Consider the following 23,083-nt stretch of genomic DNA (forward strand, 5'->3'; position numbering starts at 1 on the left):
AGGTAGAGCCAGCCTTCTCCTCTGAGAAGAGGTGGTAGCACGGGTAACCACAGCCCGCTGGCAGAAAACACTGGCAGAAAACATGGGGAGTTGTGAAACAACTGGTATAAATCTCGATTACAACAGACGAGTGAGTTCTAAAGATCTGTTGTAGAACACTGTGCTTATTGTTAGCTATGCAGTATGGGGCACTCAAAAAGTTGTTGAGGGTAGATCTCATATGAAGTGTTCTTATAATAAAACAAAACTTGAAAAATTAAGGTCCTAAATCTCAGCTACACTCTCAACACTCAGCATCCTATTCAACTTTAGTAATTTGGTCCATTTGCACTGAAGTTGTTCTAAACTTTATTACTATACAGAAGCCCTCCACTACTTACTCTTTCGTTCGTTTTACCCTCAGCAGACTAGCTCATCTCCTGAGTTACAGAGTCAAGTAGGAACATTAGTCTTAATCTTCCTCAACCTTCTTCCTGACTTCCAAACCTCTAGTTTTACCCACATTCTCCCCTTGGATTCTGAACTTACAAACACTGCCCTCCTTCCAAGAACTAACATCTTTCACTACGCTACAGGCTTAGTGCTGTGCACATAATTAATCACACTTGTATGCCTCCTCAAATACACTGTGGCCTCTATGAGGGCAGGTTACTGTCTCACATACACTCCTGACAGTTCACAGCAGTTACTTATAAATATCTGTTAAATAGTTCATGCTGTGGATTAAACTCTTTAGAAAATAAAAGTTACCAGCATTAATGAAAGAAAAAAGAATCAAACAGGGTCCAACAGGATAAAAACCATCACAATCAACTGCCTGATAATTACTAGCTATGTATACAACTATCTTTAGTTACCAATTCATTGTCAGAAGAAACAAAATACATTATCCCCCCAAGTGCTAACTTCAGTTGAAAAAAGTAACACCCCTAAAAAACTTTGGTGTGATTCTTAATTTCAATGAGGTATGCTGATCATATAAAAGGCGGTAAATTCAGATAACACCAACCTTTCTTCTGTGCACTCTGGCTTCTCTGTCCCATCAATCTCAATTTCTATCAGCTCTTCCGCTTCTCTTTTTGTCATGGTTGAAGTGTTTCAAAAGCTCAGCCCTGTAAGAGTTAAATTTTAAGACATTTTGAAATTATCTGCATAAACAAATGCTACACAAGAAGTAGAGACTCAATTCAAATAAAAGCAGAGGGCAAATAGAAGAGGAGGAGGTAATTTTCACAATAAAAGAAAATCCACAAATTATATTGATAAACCATAGCTTTTGTTAGATTGTGCTTACTACTTTGACATGAACCCTTCAGTATTCTATTGGACTTATTGGGATTTCTTTTCAGCCAATCTTAGTTAAGTAAATTAACTCGACTTACTCTAAAATGAAGTGAAAGGTTATGTCAACTATATTACAGCAACTTCAATGTAAGATTCAAATCTGCAGCTTAAAAAAATCAACATGGAGATGAAGCACAATTGTTCAGCTAAAAGCTGTACTCTATTAGAATAAATGATGCACTTTATTAGCATTGTACTGATAGAGTGGTATAAAATTAAGGTTAATCCTAGTTATGATTTGTGTTACAAATTACAGTATTTTGTAAGTGCCAGTATAATATTCTAAAGTAGCAAAATAAAGTAACCAAATAGTTACCAATTTGCACTTTATTATAGTAATTCATTACTGTAGAGCTAGGAAAGTAATACAGTCTTCCACTTTAGAAAGGGCTGTACCTCTCCCTAGGTGTCAACATCTCCAACTACTGGGAAGCTGGTTTTCTGACAACTTAGTCCAGAATTAGCTGGCATCCAAATCCAGATGGCCTGGTACAAACATGGTCTGATTTTTCCCATGTTATTAAGGTTGTTTTTACATGTCCCCTATAAGAAGGAAGAGGGTGAGGTTCTGCACTAGAATATACACCATTCACGTCCAGCAGACTTTTGTTTGGGATAATGAAAGAATGAAAACTTTTCTTTTCTCTGACCTTGGTCTAGTAAGTCTTTTCTTTCCCCAGTGAAGTCTATTCCTGAAGACACTAAGTGTAAAACTGTGGAATTCATTCTGAGCACTACAGAAAAACAGGTGGTGTCCTGTAGGACAACATCAGGTCCACCTGGTTAAAGGCTTACTTGTTTGTTTATAGATGTACACAAAATATTTTGAAAAGTACCTCACCCTTAGTTGGCACTCTATCAAACTGTGTTGAAAAAACAAATACTGTAAGAACTATCACACACCATATACGAGTATCTTCAACAGATAGGCTATAGAGTGAAAAAAGATATTTCCAATATGTAAGTGACAAGAGAATAACTGGAATAGGCAGTAAACTCCCACAAACTGATAACAACCCCTCAAAAGTCGGGAAAAATTAGAAAGGCAGGTAAAGCATAACAGAAGGAAATACACAAAAATAAAAACCAAAATGGCTAAGGATATGAAGATATATTCAAATTCAAATCATTCAAAAATGCAATGCAAAACAAGGAGCTACCACTTTATACCATGTGTATGTGGAAAATCAGAATGCTGAATACTGAAAAGAATTAGCAGGGACAGGAGTCCTCTGCCTCTGCTCACAGAGTACAGACAGGTTGGGTTATTCTAGTGTTGCTTATAAGCATCGAGGATGCTTATACCTATGACCCAGCAGTGTTGCCCTTGGACCAGCATTTCAGAGTCTCACATTGATGGGTAGGCATGTTCAGAGAAGCTCTGTTGGTGAGGGCTGAAGGCTGCAGTCCACGGAAAAGTATCCGTGGTAGGAAAGCATTGCCATACAAGAAAACGTGAAGGAGGCACACACCGTGGAACTTTAGGAGTACTGAAGTTAAAAAGAAGGAAGTAATGTACATGCACATACACACACACACAAAATCATAAAAACTGTTGTATACTGAAAAAAAGTGAGAAACAGTAAGGTTTACAGCAAAACAAAACTTTAAAAGATGTTTATGTTTTATTTTCAGGGCCTGCAAGGAGGTCTCCTTTCCTCTCTGTAACAAATTAAAAAAAAAAAGATTAGAAAACAAGTGAATTTTCTCAGAATTTTGGAAAATATAAAAAAGCCTAGAGGAACTAAGCAGAGGCTGAGAAATGGCCTTGAAGGTTACGTGCAATTCCCCATAATATAACCACTAAACAGGAAAATGTTGAAGAAAAATGCATCCTGTCATCTTCCAAAAAAGTTATATATAGATCGGTCCCTAGAAGGTGCCAGATAAAGAACCCCAAATACTTTAGGAAAAAATACTCATGGACTCTAAATTGATCCCTTTCTCTTTCTCTCTCAGTTCTTTAAATTTAGCTTTGAAAGCAAGAAAGAGATTTGGAAAATTGCCCAAATCTTTGATATTACAACTTGAGTGGATTTTAGCTCTTTTACTGGAATCAGGATTCTTTTTCAAAACTTCAAATGGAGAAGAGAACATTGATTGGAGCTGTTCCCTCAAAGGGTTGGTCCAGTCACCCTGGTTTCTTTAGATTCAGTCTAACCTGGGGTTCAGAAAGCTTCACAAAATGGATATAGACTAAATTTTAATTAGTCCAGAAAAGATGAGTGTTCCTTAAAATAGGTATATTTAATATTCTCTTTTAGAGTCACAGTTAAACTTGAGGATTTTCTTTTTCATTGGAACACATTTTCCCAATATTTATATGTAATATAAATCTATCTTTAACAATATATATTAAATACATATCTTACATAGTATGTATATTAAATACATATAAATATATAAGTACAATCTGGGAGTACCTATCTGATTGCACATTTTCTCAAACTACAAAAAAAACCACGTTTAAGTACCAGAAAAAATTTAAAAAACATTTTTGTTTTTAAAAATAAAGTCAGCAGTTAAGAAAGATAAAACACATGTATTTGTGTGTGTGTGGGGGGGAAGCAAGTGTAGAGAAAGATTAACAATTGATGACTTTCCCTCCTACTTGGTGAAGGTGTTCACTGTATAATCTTATTGTTTAATTTTTCTATTTTTTTATAGATTTGAAGTTTTATATAAAAGTTGGAGGGAAGTAAATAGTTTTAATGTAGTATTCAGCCCCCAAATGCATTTATGAGTAGCCTCAATACAGCCCCTAGCTCAGTATTTATTTTCTTACTTCAATACTATGCATCCCTCGTAACACATAGTCCCGTATAAGCAATCCAGGTGTAATTGACTTAAGTCCACCTAGTGTCAAAGTATGTCTGAAAATACGTCAGCTTGGAACGTCTGGATCAAACCCTGAGAGGGATATTCCCTTTACTTAGTACTAGTACGCAAAGAGCTGATCAGTGTCTTCTGAAGCGTAAGATAACCCGGTACTAAGAACGTTATCACTGCCCAGTTCTCCACTTGCTCCAGTGAGCCCTTCTAAATCTTTGCTCCTCCCACGGGCCAGACTCACTGCGTGTATTTCTAAATCACGACTCATTATCTTGCAATGCAGTATGAGGCAGTCTTCCCTGCCGTTAACCTAATCAAACCAGGATCCCTAAATACAAACACGCGAAAACAGCTTATCTCCCAGCACACGACAAACTTAAAAAGTTGGCAAACTATATTAACCCATCGTTTTCCCCATGCCTTAATGCCTCCCTTTAAAAATAAACCCAGTGGATTCTACATACACTAATAAATGGCTGTGATGCAACTACGGGGCAATTCTGGAAAAAGAACAACAACAACGGGATTTGAAGTGTGAGCGAATCGCTGAGTCGCCAGACTAGTTTTACACTGTCCTTTGAAATCCCGGAGCGTCAGGATCACATCCTGAGCGTGGACACTGAGGACCAAGGCGGACAGTCGCCTAGGGAACAGTGAGGGAAAAGAGCGGCGAAAGGTGACGGGAACAGCCCGGGCCCCGCGGGCGCGCGGCTTCCCAGAGCCCGGCGCCGCGCGCCCCCCGCCCCTCCCCTCCCCTCCCCGCACAGCCTCCCTGCCCCTCCCCACCCGGCTCCCTCAAGTCTCCACGAACGGAAATGGGAGTCACTGCGCCGGGGACCAGCGGAAACAAAACACAGAAGCGGCTGCGGGGGGGCCGCTTTGGGGAGAAGGCCCCGGAACGAAGCCGGCCCGCGCGGGCCCGCGCTCCCCTCCTCTCCGCGGCCACACTCACCCGCTCCGGAATCGACCCGGTCGCCCCGCCCGCGCTCCAGAGCCGGCAGAGAACAGCAGTGGCACGAGCTCCACGTGCAGCGTCTCTCCGGTAAAACCTGCAGCTCCCGCGACTCGAAGTGTGAGGCCCCTGGGCCCTTCCCGCGGAATCGGCTTAGAAACTCCAAACCCCCTCCCGCCTCCCAGGCACCCTCGGGTCCGGGACTACAACTCCCAGCAGCTTGCGCGAAACGAACGCCCGAGGCTACGGAGGCTCACGAGGCACAAGGGAGCACAACGCCCCAGCCCGCTTTGTTTTACACTCTTGTCACTTTGTCCGTACGTTCATACACCTCAACAACCCAAAGAACAGGACTGCTGACTCGGGGAGGGAGGGACTCAACTGAGGGACAGGACTGTGAAGTGCGCATGCGTGCGCCGTAAGGTTTCCAAGAGGAAAAAAGAGATCAAATTAGGAGGACAAAAGATGGCGGAGGACTCGCTGGGGGACCCGGAAGCACTTACCCTCTACTTCCTCTTATTTGCCTTCTACCTCACCTAGAGCCGTCCGGTCGCGGACTGTCTCCGAGACGCTTCCTGTCCGGTGAGTGCCGACCGACTGAAACGGCAGCCCATAATGCATTGCGATGGCGGGTAGGCGGGTGGGGGCGGAGCCAGGGCCGGAAGTAGGACGGTGGCGGCGGTGGTGGCTCTGGCAGCTCCGGACTGAGTGCAAGGTGATTGGGAGGGTAGCTGGACTTGCTGGGCCTCTTAGAACACCGATTCTCAATTTGTTCACCGGGTTGGGCTGCCTAGTACCTCTGCCCTTTTTGAGAAAGCAGTTTTCTTGCCCGGGCACCTTCACGGCCTGGCCCGAGGTCACTGCGGATCTTGGCGCTTTTAGGCCTTGGAGTTTGCCCTTGGCTCGATGTGTATAGCTTTGTTAATGTAACACCCGCTCTCAGGGCAAGCGGGGGTGGTGCGGATTGCACGGACGCGGGAGTTTCGTGGGCCCGCAATCGGGCTGGGGCAGCCCAAGGTCAAGCTCGTGTGGCAGGTCTGCAGCCAGGCCTGCCCAACCTGGGCGTGCGGGAAATTGTTCTTAACTGTTTAAAGCAGAACATGCCGCATGACAGGTAAAAGAGTGGTAGCCAACGTAAAATTTTGCAGCCCACTTAAAAATGTCGATAGTGCTAAAACATGGTTAGACAGAAGTGTTTTTATACACTTACTTTCCTTGCACAACCCTACATCGCAACAGTCCTAAGCTGCGTGGGGCGGAGGGGGTGCTTGAACTAGCAGAGAGGCCAGAGTGCGCGTGCGAACACGAGGTTTCCAGGAGGGAAAGAGGGCCAGATAAGCAGATTGTGAATTGACTTAGAGGATATGTGTTGAAGAGGCAGAGAAAGGACTGCCCTTTTGGCTGGTCAGTCATCACTGTAAACAGGAGAACCATGCTGCTTCTGCGCTTGCCGTACCCTTTTCTTGTTGCCTTCCCGGATCTTTTCTATGTCAGATCTCTGTCACAGGCTCTTGTGACAGTCCATAGTACTGGAATAGAGAACTCATCATAATTGGGATTTTGACACCTCTTTGTGTAATAGCGTGTCTTCAGCGGGCCAGTGGACAGCCCACACTCACTATATATTTAATCCATGGTAAAAAATGAAAAGGGGGATAAAGAAAAAACCCGGTTTTGATAGATTATGTGTTCATTTTTTAAACAAGTTGAATTTGAGGGCCCTAAAGGACTTACTAAGGGATGTGAGCTGTTGTATGTATAAGTTAGAATTTCAGGAAAAAGAATAAAATTAGAGATGTATTTTGGGAATCATTAGTACTTAGATGATGGAAATCGAAAAAATGAAAATGGATTTTACTCTTGTTGCCATAGGAATAAGATGATTTTTACAATCAGAGCAAATTAACTGTGGGACTATGAGCAATTTAATAACCTTCCTTAGACAGAGCTTTATTACCTGTAACAAAGAAGTAAAGAAGTAAGAGCACCTTGCTTTAATTCTTAAGGGAAGTGCCATAAGGGTGCAAGGACAGACTATATGAGGTCAGTCCAGAAGGTATCCAGCCATGTGATTTTTTGAAAACTAGAGACATTTATTGAAGAAGATCCAAGAAACATTGTACACAGGACAATGATGCCTCAGTCCCCTTCAAAGTAGGCACCTTGGGACCTCACACAGTTCTCCAAGCTCCCATCAGCTGCCCTGTCATATATTCATGAATCTCCTCAATGGTCTGAAATCTTTTCCCTTTCAAAGGTGATTTTAGTTTTGGGAAAGGCCAGAAGTCACAGGGTGCCAAATCCGGGCTGTAGTAGGGCTGAGTCACCTGGGTGATTTGATGTTTCACCAGAAACTCTGCACAAGATGTTATGCTTAAGCAGGTGCATTGTTGTGATGAAGCTGCCAGTCACCAGCTGCCCATAGCTGCGGCCTTCTGAATCATCGAAATAGTTTCCACAGAGGAATGTTCAAGTTTAATGCAAAATTCAATGCAGATTTGTTGCTGTACTTGCTCAGTCATTTCGAATGGGAGAGCCACACAGTGCACATGCTCACTCAATAGCATTTACCACGCCCACTGACTAGTGCAGTGAAGTCATTGTTTACGCATACGCATTCCAGTCCACTTTCCTTGGCTACCAAGTTACATAGGTGTGCAAACCATTCTTGTTATATTAACAATGGCTGGACTTTTTCTGGATACACCTTGTAGATGAAAGTACTTCATGAAATACCTAGGGCTGAACAAACACTAGATAACCTTATTGCTGAGTGTTAAGCATGTCCTTAAGTTGCCAGAAAGGAATATACACATTGAGTTGCATTATTTTAAAAATATGTTTGTGTCCAGTCGGATTCTACCTTGGACTAGGTGCTTACCTCTAAACCTCAGTTTCTGTATGTGTAAAATGGGAATGGTAATAAGGAGCAGCTTAAGGTCATTTGTTGTTTGCATGGAGTCTTTTCTCACGTATTTTTCTCTGATGTGGTATAAGAGTGGTATATGATGAATTATTTAATTTCTTCAAATAGTTTGCTTTCATCCTGGCAGGGGAGAAGGGTATTTTGTTGATGTATAATTCCTTTTGGTAGTTTCTATATGCTATTTCAGGGTTCCTCCACTTTGCCACTATTGATATTTTGGACCAGACAGTTCTTTGTTGTGGGAAGGCCGTTGTTGCTACAGGATGTTTGGCAGCATGCCTGGCTTTTACCCACTAGGTGTCGGTAACATGCCATTGGGAAAAACCAAAAATGTCTTTAGACATTGCCAAACACCCCACCCCTATTTGAGAACTGTGCTACTCTACTCTCCTGTAGGTTAGTGCTTCTCAGACTCTCAGTGGTAAAGGACTCCCCACCCCAACCTCTGTGGATACTTTTGAAGAATACAATACAAATGAATTACCAGAAAAATTGTACAAAAGATAAAACAATGAAGACATACAAAATCAAACATTAATTTTTTGATAAAGTTAATACGCCAAAGTGCTCAAAAGTTTTTAAATGCTTATTCCCAATTTTTGTATTAATGTTAGATCAGTGACAGTTTCTATACTACCACTGGTCCACAGGCCAGAGTTTGAACAGCAGTAGTATAACTTAATGGAGTCCAGTGTCAGGGTGACAGTGACTATTGTTTTGTTATTGTTAGGTAATTTGCAGGGGGAGGAATCATGTTAGTGTTAGCATGTCAGGTTTTCCCTTTATCTTTAAGGTTCAGAAATTTTACCAGGCTATTTTGAGGTGTGACTCTCATCGTTGGTCTAATGCACAGTCTGATAAGCCCTTTCACTGTAGTAGAATCACCCTTTCTTAATCTGAGGATGTTTCTCCTAATTATGTCTTCCTTTTGGAATTCCTGTTTTCATATATTTGTCATAGTTTGGATTTTTTTTGCCTTTGATCTTTCAAGACACTAAATGAGGTCTCAACTGAGATTATCCCCTAATTTATCTACTGAAATTTTTACTTAGAAAAGTATGTCTCTTAGCTTCAACAAGTCTATGGACTTGGAAGTCTTCAAGTCCTTATTTTTAAAAATCAGACTTTCATCTCCTTTCCAAATTCTAACTCGTTAATTCAGATGTACTGTGTGGTTTTCTCTCTTTTGTTGGGAGATTTCCTTGCTGGTTCTTTTGGTTCTTGCTGGTTCTTGCAGTTGTAATAGGCAGAGCAGTTTCTCCCTCTGCGAGTCTGTGAAGTAGACACTTACAGGTTGTCAATCTTGACTGAGCAAACGGTCTGCAGTGTCCCTGCCCAGCTCTCCTTTGAAGGGTCAGGGTGGTTTTTTCCTGCTGCTGGTGGGCAGTCTTCTAACATCCTAGCTGACTTCCCCCTGATCTGAGACTACGTTCATGGAGAAGAAACACCCCAGTCTGTGTGCCGCACTTTCTGCGTGTGGCTGGTGGGGCTGCAACAGGCCTGAGTTCCTAGCCGCTTCTAGGTCATGGGGCCTTTTGGTTGAGTAGTGAAACTTGCAGTGGGCAGGGGAGGGCGGTATGGAGCTGGGGTCAGCTGACTGTTGGCACTGACTCGATTCTGGTGTGCTTGAAGTTCTGTAGCAATGAAGAGAATTAGATTCCCACTATGTGATGTGCTTAGAGGTATTTTACAGTCGTATACATATTAAAGTATATTAACATTCTGGTGCTTGTTTTCAGTCACAGAATCACCATGATTCTTCAGAGACTCTCCAGGTTCTCCTCGGCCGTTCAGTCTGCGGTCTCAGTCTATCTGAGGAGGAATATTGGCGTGACAGCAGTGGCATTTAAGGAGCTTGATCCTGTACAGAAACTCTTCGTGGACAAGATTAGAGAATACAAAACTAAGCGACAGTAAGTGGGTCGATAATCAGCCATGATGTAAATATAAATAATCAAAAGTATGTAAGTTTTGAGGTGGTAATAAAATTAATTACTTGGTGTTTCAAAGTGTCTAAGACCTTCACTGAGCTGATCCCTGGCGTAGAGGTTCATCAGTGCGTCAAAAGAAGGAAACAAGATTCAGTCCCAAATTTACCTTTTTTACATGGGCTTCAAGGCAGAATCCCATTAAATATATTGCTATTTTAGATACGTCCGTATTCTAATGTCATTTGTTATAAACTAGAGTCAATTTGTAGAGGTACGAAGGATCTTGGAAATCATTAAGGAACTATACAGTAGTTCCCCTTTATCTGTGGTTTCACTTTCTGGGCGTTCAGTTACCTGTGGTCAACCAGGGTCCAAAAATATTGAATGGAAAATTCCAGAAATAATTCATAAGTTTTAAATTGCAGGTCATTCTGAGTAGCGTGGAGAACTCTCTCACTGTCCTGCACTGTCTGGCCTGGGAGGCGAAACACCTCCTTGTTTAGTGTGTCTGTGCCGGGTTCTCTACCTGCCGTTTAGCCCCTTCACAGCCATCTTTATTGTTGCATCAGTTGTCAGACCACATTCACAGAACCTTTGCCAAAGTATATTGTTATAGTTATTCCATTTTACCATCGTTGTTGATTCTAACATCCTGATTTTAGGGAAATGTATAAACAGCGTTTTTTCTTTATTTTTTTCTTATTCTTACATATTTCTGGGTATATCAAAAGACAGAAGACTCTGAAATGGTATAAAGCAGGTCCAGGAAGAACATGATTACAGTACCACACAGTTTTAGAGATGAATAATGACCTTAGTCATCATCAAGTTCAACCCACAAGTCTTTGAAAAAGTGGTATACATCAGTTCCTAGTTCCATTTTTTTTTTAAGATTTTACTTATTTCTGGAGACAGGGGAAGGGAGGGACAAAGTGAGGGGGAGAAACATCAATGCGTGGTTGCCTCTTGTATGCCCCCAACTGGGGACCCGACCCACAACCCAGGCATATGCCCCCAGTGGGAATCAAAACTGGTGACCCTTTGGTTCGCAGACTGACACTCAGTCCACTGAGCCACACCGGCCAGGGCCTAGTTCCACTTTTTAAAAAATTTAGTTGTCTACCATGTGCAAAGCAGTGGGCCGTGAATTGTGATGGGCCACAAAGAAAGAAGCCATACTGCATTTACACAATATTCTTAATATCCGCTAAGGGTAGAAAGTTTGTAAGCAAGTAGATATACTGTAAGGTAAGATGCTGACTGAGAGAGGGGCGCATTCAGTGTTTGGGGTGTTCATAAGAAAGTTATGCATCTTCCCAGCTAGGGGCATTTTAGAAGGCGTGCTAGAGTGAAGGTTTTATCTGGGATTTGAAGGCAGTGTTGGAGGTCATCCATCCCTCTTGAGAATTTCATGGTCAGCTATGTGTAATCTTCCCACTTGAAAAAAAAGTGAAGAATTCACTCACATGATTTTGCTTATGGCGTGAAAGGGTGCTCAGACCCACAGAAAGCCATTCATGGACAGTCCCAGCAGGGGTCTGCCTGAGGTCACGAACAACTGGTGTGAACAGTGGACAGATAAATGGGGCGGGAGGAGGCTGTCTTTAGGAGGACAGAGTGATGGGAGCTAAGGTATGGAAACCAGAAAGCCCATTTAGGGGATTGTGTGATGCTGCATCCCGAGGCTGCAGGGCATGAAGAGTGCAGGGAGCAGTACAGGTAGAATGGGGTTAGAATGAGAGATTGTCAAAGGCCTTGATTATAGACTGAACAATTAAAATATATGAAAGGCATTTATGAGAAGTAAAAGTTGTTTGAGCAGGATGGTGAGGTGGAACAAGATTGCTATTAGGAAGATAATTTTAATCACGGTGTATTGGGAAACTTGGGGTGAGAAAAGAAGGAAGATAGACATGTTAGAAAAATGTGATAATATGCCCTGGCTGGTGTGGTTCAGTGGTTTGAGTGCCAGCCTGTGGACCGAAAGGTCACTGATTCGATTCCCCGTCAGGGCACATGCCTGGGTCGCGGTCAGGGGAGTGCAAGAGGCAACTAATCTATGTGGCTCTCACACATGTTTCTCTCCCTTTCTCCCTCCTTTCCCCTGTCTCTAAAAAAATAAATAAAATCTTAAAGAAAGAAAAATGTTATGATGTAAGCATTGGTTGATGAGAAGCTCGTCTTTACAGCAGCGGGACTATAAAAGTGACAGGTCAGAACACTGCGAGTTTTGAGACTGGGCCACTGACAAGGTTGGTTGTTACTGGAACTAAGGAGGAAGAGGGTGAAGGGATTAAAATGAAGACAGTATTAGAAACGTACAACCTTATTCATGGTGGCCCCATTTCATACATGAGAAAACTGAGGCTAAAAATTTAGAATTTGCCTAAAATCACACTGGTCAGTAAGCAGGTGTACAGGGTGGTGGGGAACTGGAGTGTCTTCTGTCCTCGGGTATTGTGGCATCGTAGTATTAACGCTGTTTGCACTTTAACTGTCCTTAAAAGCTTGTCCAGTGAGAAGTCAGTGCTTAGGTATGCTCTGAACCTAAGGAGTCTGGTTCATTTGTGCAGACAGCGGCGTGCAGTGTTCTGAGCATGCATGCTGGGCTGGGGTCCAGCTCTGCCACCTACTCGCTCTATGACCTTGGGCAGGCTATTTAACCTCTGTGCCTCGGGTTCCTCATTGTAAGATGGGGATGATAATAACCATCTGTATCACAGGATGTTTGAAAGAGTAAGTGGTTCAGTAAATTAGCATGCCTGGTGCTTTCTTTTTAAGTGAAATAAATAAATCTCCCTTGAGTTTCTGCTTTAACCCTGTCACCATCTAGAGCAAGATGGGCTGGGCGTCTTATAGTCAGTCGAGGAGTTAGAGTATGTGTGGCTCCGTTACGTCACAAGCGTACATATTAAAGCTGTAACAGCCTCCACCTAGCAGTAACCAGTCTATTGGTGAGACTGGTTGGATCTTCTCAAAGCAGTTTCTAAAACTTGTGGATCCCAGAGCTGGAAAACAGTACACCAGAGTATGTGGTTGAAGGCTCCATCAAGAACTGCATTGTATATGTATTTTAGTAAAGATTCACATGCTACTCTTTAAATTCTAATGAATTGTAATTAAGCTTAAGTAAAAATTGTTTCTCTTTTCCACTTAGCCACATTTCTCGTGCTAATAGTGGCTAGTGGCTACCATATTACACAGCAGAGATATAGAACATTTCCGCCATCAGAGAAAGTTTTAATAAGTTCTTAAATTAGAGCTCTGTCGTGCCCTGGCTGGTGTGGCTCAGTGGATTGAGTGCCAGCCTGTGAACCAACAGACCGCTGGTTCGATTCCCAGTCAGGGCACATGCCTGGGTTGTGGGCCAAGTCCCCACTGTGGGGTGCAAGAGGCAGCCACACACTGATGTCTCTCTCCCTCTTGTTCTCCCTCCCTTCCTGTCTAGAAATGGATGGAGTCTTTGAAGGGAAAAAAAAAAAGCTATTTCTATGTTTTTGATGAAAACTCTGCAACATAAGTAAGACCCTATGCCTTTATTATAGGCGTGTGTGAAAATATTACCCTTGATGGAATTTTCACTTGTAAATCTTGTTGTTGTTCATTGACAGGCAGGCAGTAACATGACAAACACAGAGGAGTTTGTGCAGAGAATTAAGTAAATGTAATTGGCCTCATTTCCAGTCCATGGTGCTATATTTACTTTCCCAGAGTGCATCTCTAATTTTGTCACTTTATTGTGTAGCAAATAAAATACAAACTCCCAGGCTTAACATTTCAGGCTTCCCATGGTCTGGGTCCTGCTGGCTTTCCATCTAAACTGCTTAATAGTCCCACATAAAGCCAGCGCTTTAGCTCCTCCACATCTTTGCTTTTCAGTCTTGGAATGTCTCAAAATAAAACCTGTCCCAAATGCATGATTTATCACAAACGTCATTTTTTTAAATGAAAATTTTTTTTTCTGATTAGCTTAGCAAAAGTGCTCTCTCCTCAACGTGAGTAGCTTTTTGTTAAACCATGCCTCTGAAGCTATCACATAACTCCCTTAGAGCATAAATATTTGTGAACGGGTTATTTTTTTCTTCTAAATGGCAGAACCTCTCAGGGTGGGAAATTATTTTGGTTTTGTGAGCTGGTGCACAAGATGGGTTTTCGCCTGCTCGTTTCCAGGTCGTCTGGAGGACCCGTTGACACTGGCCCAGAGTACCAGCAGGACTTGGAGCGGGAGCTGTTTAAGCTCAAGCAGATGTTTGGGAAAGCAGACATGAATGCGTTCCCTGACTTCAAATTTGAAGGTAAGTCTCTTTAGTCACGGATTCGTTCTTGTGGAGATCCTTTTAAGAGGAAACTAAGTGTACTTACTTGGATATTTGAGAGGATAAATGTCAGTTAGACGTGGATTTAGTGGGACAGGGATGTGTGCGTGGGAATCTCCGGGACGAGTGTCTGCCATCGGTGCAGGAGATCATGGAACATGGAGGTTAAATGATGCGGCTCTGAAATCAAACGCCCTGGTCTTGAGTCCTGACAGTATCACTTAGGAGCTGTGTGATCTCAGGTAGATAACTGGTACCTGTTTCCCACCTACATTGGGGGAGAATTATGTCTTTCCCATGTGGTTGTTTTATTACATGATATATGTACAGTCAATGGCCTGGCTCGTAGTAAATGCTGAATGAATCTTTGGCAATTGTTACATTTCCCTGCAGATGTTTAGAAACATCAGATATTCACTAAAAACAATCAGAAGATCAATGAATTAAATATTGAAGTCTTCTCAATAAGGTATTTCATTGCAGCATGGCTAAGCTAACTTTTTTTCCTCTTCTTAGATCCCAAATTCGAAGTCATCGATAAACCCCAGTCCTGAAGAAATGTAAATTTTATCTGGTAATTTTCACTCGATAAGTTGTGCAAGTGGTCAGAAGTACCGGAGTAAACATACATTTCAACAGCTGTCGGATGTACTTTAATTCTGATTCCAAATAAATTATTTGATGACATTGGGTGTATGCTTGAGTGCATTGGATTCTGTGTCTTAGCATTGTTTGTAAACCTTCTCGTTTGGCTATAACAAAGCAGATGGAGAACTTGGATTAACCGGGTACACTGCGTATACCCTGCGAGACTCCTCTCCGTGTGCAGGGCCTCCTTTCCTCTGTGGAGGCTTGCTGCCCGGGGGGAGCCACCTGACCTCAGGGATGTCTGCCGCCGAGGGACGCCACACTAGAACGTAAAGAAGCAGTTTCTAAATTCTTCATCCCAGGCCTTTCAGGAAATTCAGGTGTCATTTTGAATGTCCTCTGTGTTTTAAGCTCCATCTCCTCCGATAGTAAATGCCCTTTCCGTAGGAACCCAGGTCCCTCCTCTTCCCTTGGAGTTAGTGGTCGCAGCCTATTGCAGTGCTGTGCAGGGGGGAGGGGAAGCCGAGGGCCGGTGGAGAGGGCGCCAGCAAAGGAGAGTCCCTTGTGACGATCAAGCTGCGTGGTGTGGTTTTGCCCAAGTGATGGAGTCTCCAGCAGCTATGCCCTGGGCAAGTGACATAGTAGGCATGTCGAAATCTCGGTAACTAGAGAGCTCTCACGCTGTAAAACAAAAGGAAAAACAGCCGTGCCTTTTCATATCTGACAGTCTTTCTGCCTTGTGGCAATAAATACGGGTCCTAATAAGCCTTTAAAGGTTTTCTTTAAAAATGTGAAGTCAAAAACAGCCTTCGTTATGGGTTTAGTTCACTTCAGAAAAGGAATATATTTTTACTATGCCATGCCATACTGAGAAGTTTGTTTTTCAAAAGATCCACAAATATTTTCTAGTGGTATAGGTAGGAAGACAGTCCAATTTTCAAATGAAGCTAAGCAATGACAGACAGTTCAGTCGGACTACTTTTATTTGCATAACTGTAGGCATTGAAACAGAAGGTGCTGTGTAGTTACGGCTCCCTTTAGAAGTGGTCAAGGTGGCCAGGTGCTCAGGTCCTTCTCCGGCCTCCCCTGAATCAGTCTTCCCCAGCACCGGGCAGACAGGCCGCCTGGGCTCTGCAGGGCCAGTTTCAGGAAGGAGGGACTAACCCCTTCAGTGCGTGCTTCACCTCCTTTTCTGTTCCCCTCCCTCCTCCCCTCCCCCCCCTCCCTCCCCTACTCAGTCGAGTTGGGTTTTACCTTCTATAATCTCACACTTGGTTTTTTATACAGTCTTTTTATCTGTCTTGCAACTAATGGAGTTGGCTTGAACATCCCAATCTCTTCATTCATTATGTAAACAGAAGGATTCTATTTGGGAGTGATGGCAAGAATACTACCCAAAGCACCCCCCTCCTGTGCTCTACATCACGGGACCGTGCATTTATAGTACACTCTGCTAGGGAAGTGCTCTCTCTTTTCCAGCTGAGTGCTGTGGTGGTGCTTTGAGCCCTGGCTGTTGCCCAAAGCCTTACCTTCCTCAGGCCCCTCCCTCTTTGTGGTGAGGCTGCCCCAACTGCACACTCCAGCCTTTACCTGTCACTGCAGCACTGGTGCCTTCTCGCCCTGCACTGACCATTTGGGACCACCTTGTGTGTTTATAGCAAAGGACCTCAACCTTTTACGCTTTTAGCTGTTTAAAACGGCTTTTTTTTTTCTCCCATGCCAGGTGTTCTGGGCTAAATTGTGTTCTAAACTTCATTGAAGCTGAAACTCCTAGAACCTCACAATGTGATTATATTTGGAGATAAGATTAAGTTAAAATGAGGCCATTGGGGTGGGCCGGAACCAGCCTGACTGCTGTCGTCGGAAGAGGAGATTTGAATTGAAGGGGGGTGCAGAGCACTGGAAAGGGACATGCGTCTGTTGTCAGCCAGTGCTGCCCTTAGTAACAACCACCGAGGGCTGCCGACCGAGGCTGGCTGTGCTGATTTACAGTGACTTAATTTCGGACTTCGTTCGTTTTTAACTGTCACTGTTTCCGACTGTTGCTGCTCGTGGTGTTGCAGGCCTGTAAGTGCCAGCTTTCGAGGACGCTTACTCGTCACGGGAAACACCTTTGCCCAAGAAACCATGGGAAAATGGGGGCTTCCCTGCCCTTGCTGTTGACCTTGATATCTTGTCTCCAACTCTCGCCCTGCTCGAAGAACTATGTCCTTCTTGGCAGGTGCCTTCAACTTTTGGAAGTGATTTTCTTTAAAATTCCCATTTGTGTTAGGGGTAAGCTGGAGAATAAACTTCAATTTTGACAAACTCGTTCTCACGCAATTTGGACAGCTCATTCTGCCATTCCTTTCCTCGTCGTTGCCAACCCGTCCACACACACTTCAGTACTCAGGGACTTGCGTGTTGGGGTAAAGGGCATGTGGCAGGGGTAATGATTTCAGGACAGCAGCACTGTCTCTTCATGAACACTGAGGGAGTATTTGTACCCAAATGAAGGTGTTCTCTAGAAAGGTAGTGCATTTGTCTTCAGTCTTCAAGGCAACAGAGAACATCCCAGTCAACATTCTGTTACATGAGTATATTTTTATGCATGAAACTTTCCTAGTTGTCTTTGATGTATATAATTCCAAAATTTAGAAAAAGATTTCTTGACCTATAGTGATTTCAGTATAAATCACGGTAGTGGAATATTCGAAAGGAAAGTGAGTTCGAGAACGAAGAGTTAAGTGGCAGGGGCAACTTAAGAAATCCAACTACAGATCTTAGAAATTCTTAAATCTTTACCACCTTTAAGACGCACTTAAGAAAAATGAGGGGGAAAAATGCAAAAAAAGTAAAAGCACTTGAAAGTACATTCAATGTTAAAAACAAAAATGGAAGTTTAAAGCAGTTGAGAGAAGTTCAACAGGTCCTTTGTTGATAAAAGTATTCACTTGTTTTTTTATTTTAAATTTATTTTTAGACAGGGAAAGGGAGGGAGAGAAAGGGTGAGAAGCATCAATGTGTGGTTGCCTCTCAAGCGCCCCCTACTGGGGTCCACAACCCAGGCCTGTGCCCTGACTGGGAATTGAACTGGCAACCCTTTGGTTCATAGTCTAGCGCTCAGTCCACTGAGCCACACCAGCCAGGGCATCAAGTCAGTGCTTTAAATGGTGTGAGGGAAGGGTCTAGATTTAGTTTCTGAGAGCATTTTCTTAGAAAGTAGTAAGATATTTTAAATTCTAATATGTCTTAATTAGTACATTTAAAAAATTTGGTCAAATAAAATATGGCATATATTTAAAAGTAATATTAAAGAGAAAGCATCAACAAATAAGAATTATGGTTTACCTGGAATTTCCTGACCAGTTGTAACTACTAAAAGCATCTCAATCCTTTAAAAACAAGAAACACAGGATGGAAAATGAAATTTTAAAACTTGAAAATTGGAAAAATATGTGGTCCTTTAAAGAACTATGTGGAAATGGATGCCTAACTAAAGAGTAGGACAAGAACATAATTTCTGTTCAGGCTTGATTCATGGAACAATAATTTGGGAACTTTGCATAAAATAAATGAGTGATTATAACTGTAGAATACAATGTTTTCTTAATATTCTAACTAAATCTTTAGAGAAATTTTATTAATAAGTATTCTTTAAATTGCCCTTTCATTGAGCATTTAGTGGATACTGACTACACATGAGATACCATTTAACACTTTGGGGCGTATCAAGATGCATAAAACATTCTTCTTCCCCAAATGCTTCCACATAGTGGTGCCAGATACGTGCATACATAAGTGTATTATAAGATAAAAACCAAGTGCTATGAAAATTCACAGAAGCTACTTCCAGCAGGGAAATGAGGGAGTGCTTCACAGAGAAGGTGGAATTTGAGATGTCCCTTAATGTCCTTACTTGCATTTGATGGGTGTCCAAGGCAACCAGAAAGAAACAGTAGAACAGATGGATTGTAACCATAAAATAAGATGTGTATGTGTGGGGGTGGGGAGGGCCTTGATTCCAGGCTAAGGAATTTAGTCTCTAGTAATGGACTATGTAAATAAAGAGTGAAAGGTTTTTAGGAAAAGGAAGGGAGAAAGGGGAGAAGGGAGTTACATGGTTGAAGAGAATAATACACCCTCTTCCTCTCCCCCCCAACAATCAGGTTCTGGAGTGGGGAAGGGAGGAGCAATTGGTGGAGCAATGCTATGATCCCTCGGGGTGTGAAGCTGTAGCTTCCTGGTGAAGCAAACAGGCTCATGCTCCCCAGTTTATTAAGCTCAATGTCTAATTCCCTTTGCTCCTTTTTTCTCATTAATATGAGCTAACTACCTATGGTAACAAGACTAGGGAGGGCTTAATGGGCCAGAGATTACTGAGGTGGGTAAGGTACAAGAGAAATGTAAATGTAAGGGGGAGGTAAGGTACGAGAGGATTGTAAAATGTAAAAGAAGGAATGTTGGGAGCAGGGAAAAAGACATCTCTACATGAGACGTCCTGCATCAGGTGGGCCTGGGTCATGCAAGCCCCGATTCCTCACTTAGCTGTATGAACTTGGCAGTCGACCCTTGTTCTCAGTTTCCTCACCTGTGAAATAGGATGTAGCCCACTTCACACTGTTGAGATGAAGGACATGTTACATACCCTCTCCTCCATCCACCCCCGCCTCTGACATGTATAAAGTGTTCCATAAATAGTTGTGGCTTTTTATTTTCAGAGATTTTTCCTTTTCAGTGTTTGAGAGGTGGGCATGCATCCAGACTGAGATGATGAGATTCCAAACTCAGGCAGCTACAAACTAGCCTTATAACTGCAGATGGTAAGACGGTGTAGTTTCCTGGGCTTGACTGAACAATAGGTGGATGACTCTTCCCCTGTGCTGTTAAATGGGGCTGAAAAGTTTAAGAAGTTCAGCTATTTTTGTTAATGTAGCCTCCCGTAAAACAAAACCATGTGTGAGACGAAGGAAGTTTCTTTGCAAAGATGTACTGAAAAACAACCAATTGTTCCAGGTGTGGTTATGTCAAACCCTCAACTAAAAATAAACCCAGTTACAACAGCAACAATAGTAGTTAAAACAAAACAAGACTTGCTCTTAATGATTCTAGAGCCCAAACCCTTATATAACACAACTTGGTTGCAGGAAAATAAAGTCAAAGTGCTCCAAGAATGACAATGGGATTTTACCAGTTGTCAGTGCTCAAGTCCCTCCAAGAAAGGCTGTTGGAAACACAAGCCCAGACACAGGTGGACATACTTTCACCAATTGGAAAATGAGTGCTCAGTACTATAGCCCTTGCGTGGAAGAAAGCATTCTTCACACAGTTTTTACTTAGCTGCATACAATAATTTAAGGTAATGTATAATATGTATTTGACAAAATATTGGATGTTAACACTGTATAAGGTGAGTCCTCTAGCCTCTGCGGCTTAGAAGTTTTGCGTCTATTCGTAAAACTAAGGTGCTACATATTTTCCCCCACAAAATGGATTTGTGTCATCAAATTGAAGAAGTCGATCTTGTGTGCAGGTAGGTAAGCCTGAAGAGGCATCTCTGCGACTCACGTGACCCCTTGGCAATGCAAGACAAAAGCATTTCCCAAACTAAAGCAAACGAAAGCGTGGGCAACACTTGGCCTAATGTCTTACAAAAACTTATAGGGTTTTTTTGTTTTGTTTTTTCAGTGCTTCACCATCGGGAGTTGGGAAACTGTGTGTGTGTGGGCCGGATCCTCTCCGCCTGCTGTTTTTGTAAGCCAAGCCGCACTGGAACGCAGACTCAGCCATTTGTTTATTACCGTCTGTGGCTGCTCTCATGCGACAATGGCAGAGTTGATTAGTTATAACAGGGACCATATGGCTTGTGTGGCTTAACATCTGTACCTGGCACTTTACAGGAAATGTCTGAAGGGGACTGATGAGAAGCCTTGAATGCCACAAACCCGGGGGGGCAGAGGGGGGACGGTCTGACTATAGGGGTCATCCCAGGGACCTGGTGTCCAGGCATGTGCTGGACGCTCAGTGAGTGCTCAATCCACTTGTGCAGTGAATCCCAAGCATTTGCTTTACTTACTGAGCAGAAGGAATCGACTCCTTTCAAAGCAGCTTAACCTTGTTCAAAGTTGTCAAAGGTGGCAAGTGACCTTTTCATCCAGATTTACCGAGAACCCTAACCATATTTTATTATGAATGAATCAAAACAAATTGTAATTACGCTTTTAACATAATCTAACTGCTCTTACTATTAAATGAATTGTTGGAATTTTCACTTTGTAGCACTAGCTGGAGGCCCTTGTGATTAATCAGTTGAGAAACCAGTTGATTAGACCCATTTTTCATGTCAGCCACCATTTCTCTTGTGCTCCCTGTAGCCGGGGGGGATGGATGCCAGGTTCAGGGAGCCATGGTGAACTCTTTCAATGCCTTTCTTTTACTTGTCAAACACTTCTCCCCTCCTGTGCATGGCTTTGTGATTGTCAGGACTGGCAATCCACTGACCATGAGAGCAAGGGACTCAGCCCAGAACGAAATTTCCCTGCACGGTTTTTAGGGACAGAGATGTGAAGTCACCGTCCCACAGGGAAAGGTGTGTGGAGGCTCCGGTGGCAAGCTGATGTCAAGGTCACTGATCCTCTTCAAAGGGGTTTCAGGGGAAGGGACTAGCAACAAGCAGGTGTGGGGATGAAATAAGACACTTGGGTCTGGGTTTGACTCACAGAGTGAGCTCTGGTCACGAGGTATTTTCCTTCACGTTGCTTTTGGTTCTCAGAAACGAAAGTAAACAGTACAAACCCTTGGGTATAAGACTCACTCCCACTACCTCCCTTTTGTGGATAAACGAGCAGCAGAATAAGGATTGTATTAGGGGAGAAAAGAGGATTCCAGTGGAAATGAGACCAGAGTTTCCTTCTGCATCTGTCAGAGTATTTCTGAACCGTCCGAGTCAGACTCTTGCAGAGAGGGCGCGTGCAGGTTGTATTTGCATGCTCTGGATTAATTTCACAAACAGTATATGATAGACTTCAGTAACTTCCTCTAGAAGTTGAGACAGTTAACATTTAACAAACCCCAGAATATTAAAACGTATTTTGATTTTTTTAACTCAGTCCAGACAGAAGAAGCCAGACTGTATTTTAGGGAGTGACAGAACTATTTGTTTTTTTTTTCTTTTAAATAGTTTTTTTATTTTTTCAATTCAAGTTGATATACAATATATTAGTTTCAGGTGTGCAGCATAAGGATTAAACATTTATATAACTTATGTATGATCACAATATTAGTAACTATACTCCCTATGTTGTACTTTACATCCCCATGGCTATTTTGTAACTACGAATTTCAATCCCTTCCCCTTTTTACCCATCCCTCCAACCCCCCTCCTATCTGGCAACCAGCAAAATGTTCTCCGTATCTACATCTATCCGTTTGTTTCTGTTTTGTTATATTTTGTTTTTTTAAGATTCCACATATAAGTAAACTCATACAGTATTTGTCATTCTCTGAGTTATTTCACTCAGCACAGTACCCTCTGGGTCCATCCGTGTTGTGGCAGATGGCCAAGATTTCATTCTTTTTTACGCCTGAGTCATATTTCGTTGTATACATGCACCAGTTCTTTATCCATTCATCTATTGATGAGCACTTAGGTTGCTCCCACATCTTGGCTATTGCGATTAATGCTGCAGTGAACATACGGACACACATCTTTGCAAATTAGTGGTGTCTTCGGATAAATACCCAGAAGTGGAATTGCTGGGTTGTCTCTTGTTATACATAGCCTCTGCTTCAAAGTCTATTTTGTCTGGTATACACAAGCTTTGTCGTTGTTGTTGTTGTTGTTTCTGTTTTCATGAAATGTCTTTTTCCATCCCTTCACTTTCAGTCTGTGTGTATCTTTTGATCTAAAGTGAGAAATTTGTAGATAGCATATGTAAGGGGCTTGTTTTCTTTTTCATTCAGCCACCCTATGTCTTCGGATTGGAATATTTAATCCATTTATATTTAAAGTAATTGTTGATAGTTGTTACCATTTTATTATTCGTATTTTTATTTTTTTCTTCTCCTCCTTCCTCTTCTTCTTCTTTCCTCTTCTTCCTCTCCTCCTCCTCCTCCTTCTCTTCCCCCTCCTCCTTCTCTTCCTCCTCCGCCTTCTCCTCCTCCTTCTCCTAGTCCCTCTAACACTTCTGTAATACTGGTTTGGTGGTGATAACTT

At 42.5% G+C, this 23,083-nt stretch overlaps 2 protein-coding genes across 7 annotated transcripts in view; one reads left to right on the top strand and one right to left on the bottom strand.

Annotated features, from left to right (window-relative positions):
• The window catches only part of GABPA (GA binding protein transcription factor subunit alpha), a 35,234-nt gene extending 29,499 nt beyond the window's left edge, over nucleotides 1-5,735 (bottom strand). The window contains exons 1-2 of one of the 3 annotated variants that reach the window (XM_036017551.1): nucleotides 3,768-3,786; nucleotides 1,010-1,112 (exon numbers count right to left, since the gene is read on the bottom strand). In XM_036017551.1, the coding sequence (XP_035873444.1) occupies nucleotides 1,010-1,086 (77 nt within the window). In that variant the 5' untranslated portion in view covers nucleotides 1,087-1,112; nucleotides 3,768-3,786. Of the gene's footprint in view, nucleotides 1-1,009; nucleotides 1,113-3,767; nucleotides 3,787-5,128; nucleotides 5,304-5,631 lie in introns of those variants that run through there. The other 2 variants (XM_028503290.2, XM_028503289.2) reach the window with 2 other exon arrangements.
• ATP5PF (ATP synthase peripheral stalk subunit F6) lies at nucleotides 5,314-14,991 on the top strand. Of its 4 annotated transcripts, none has more exons than XM_036017552.1 (4): nucleotides 5,314-5,445; nucleotides 9,794-9,967; nucleotides 14,156-14,280; nucleotides 14,818-14,991. In XM_036017552.1, the coding sequence occupies exons 2-4, from the start codon at nucleotides 9,807-9,809 to the stop codon at nucleotides 14,853-14,855; spliced, it is 324 nt and encodes a 107-aa protein (XP_035873445.1). In that variant the 5' UTR covers nucleotides 5,314-5,445; nucleotides 9,794-9,806; the 3' UTR covers nucleotides 14,856-14,991. The 4 variants fall into 4 exon arrangements, with proteins under 4 accessions (XP_035873445.1, XP_028359094.1, XP_028359093.1 ...); XM_028503293.2 differs by lacking the exon at nucleotides 5,314-5,445 and adding an exon at nucleotides 5,572-5,710; XM_028503292.2 differs by lacking the exon at nucleotides 5,314-5,445 and adding an exon at nucleotides 5,732-5,843.
• The last annotated feature ends 8,092 nt before the right edge of the window (nucleotides 14,992-23,083 follow it).

The sequence above is a fragment of the Phyllostomus discolor genome, chromosome 2, assembly GCF_004126475.2.
Source record: "Phyllostomus discolor isolate MPI-MPIP mPhyDis1 chromosome 2, mPhyDis1.pri.v3, whole genome shotgun sequence".
Lineage (NCBI taxonomy): Eukaryota > Metazoa > Chordata > Mammalia > Chiroptera > Phyllostomidae > Phyllostomus > Phyllostomus discolor.

What these genes read in the sequence shown, in the direction of transcription:
- ATP5PF (XM_036017552.1), top strand. Translation starts at nt 9,807, where the DNA reads ATGATTCTTCAGAGACTCTCCAGGTTCTCCTCGGCCGTTCAGTCTGCG. An exon ending in GAATACAAAACTAAGCGACA is followed by an intron (nt 9,968 to 14,155) that starts GTAAGTGGGTCG and finishes GCTCGTTTCCAG; the next exon opens with GTCGTCTGGAGGACCCGTTG. An exon ending in CCCTGACTTCAAATTTGAAG is followed by an intron (nt 14,281 to 14,817) that starts GTAAGTCTCTTT and finishes TCCTCTTCTTAG; the next exon opens with ATCCCAAATTCGAAGTCATC.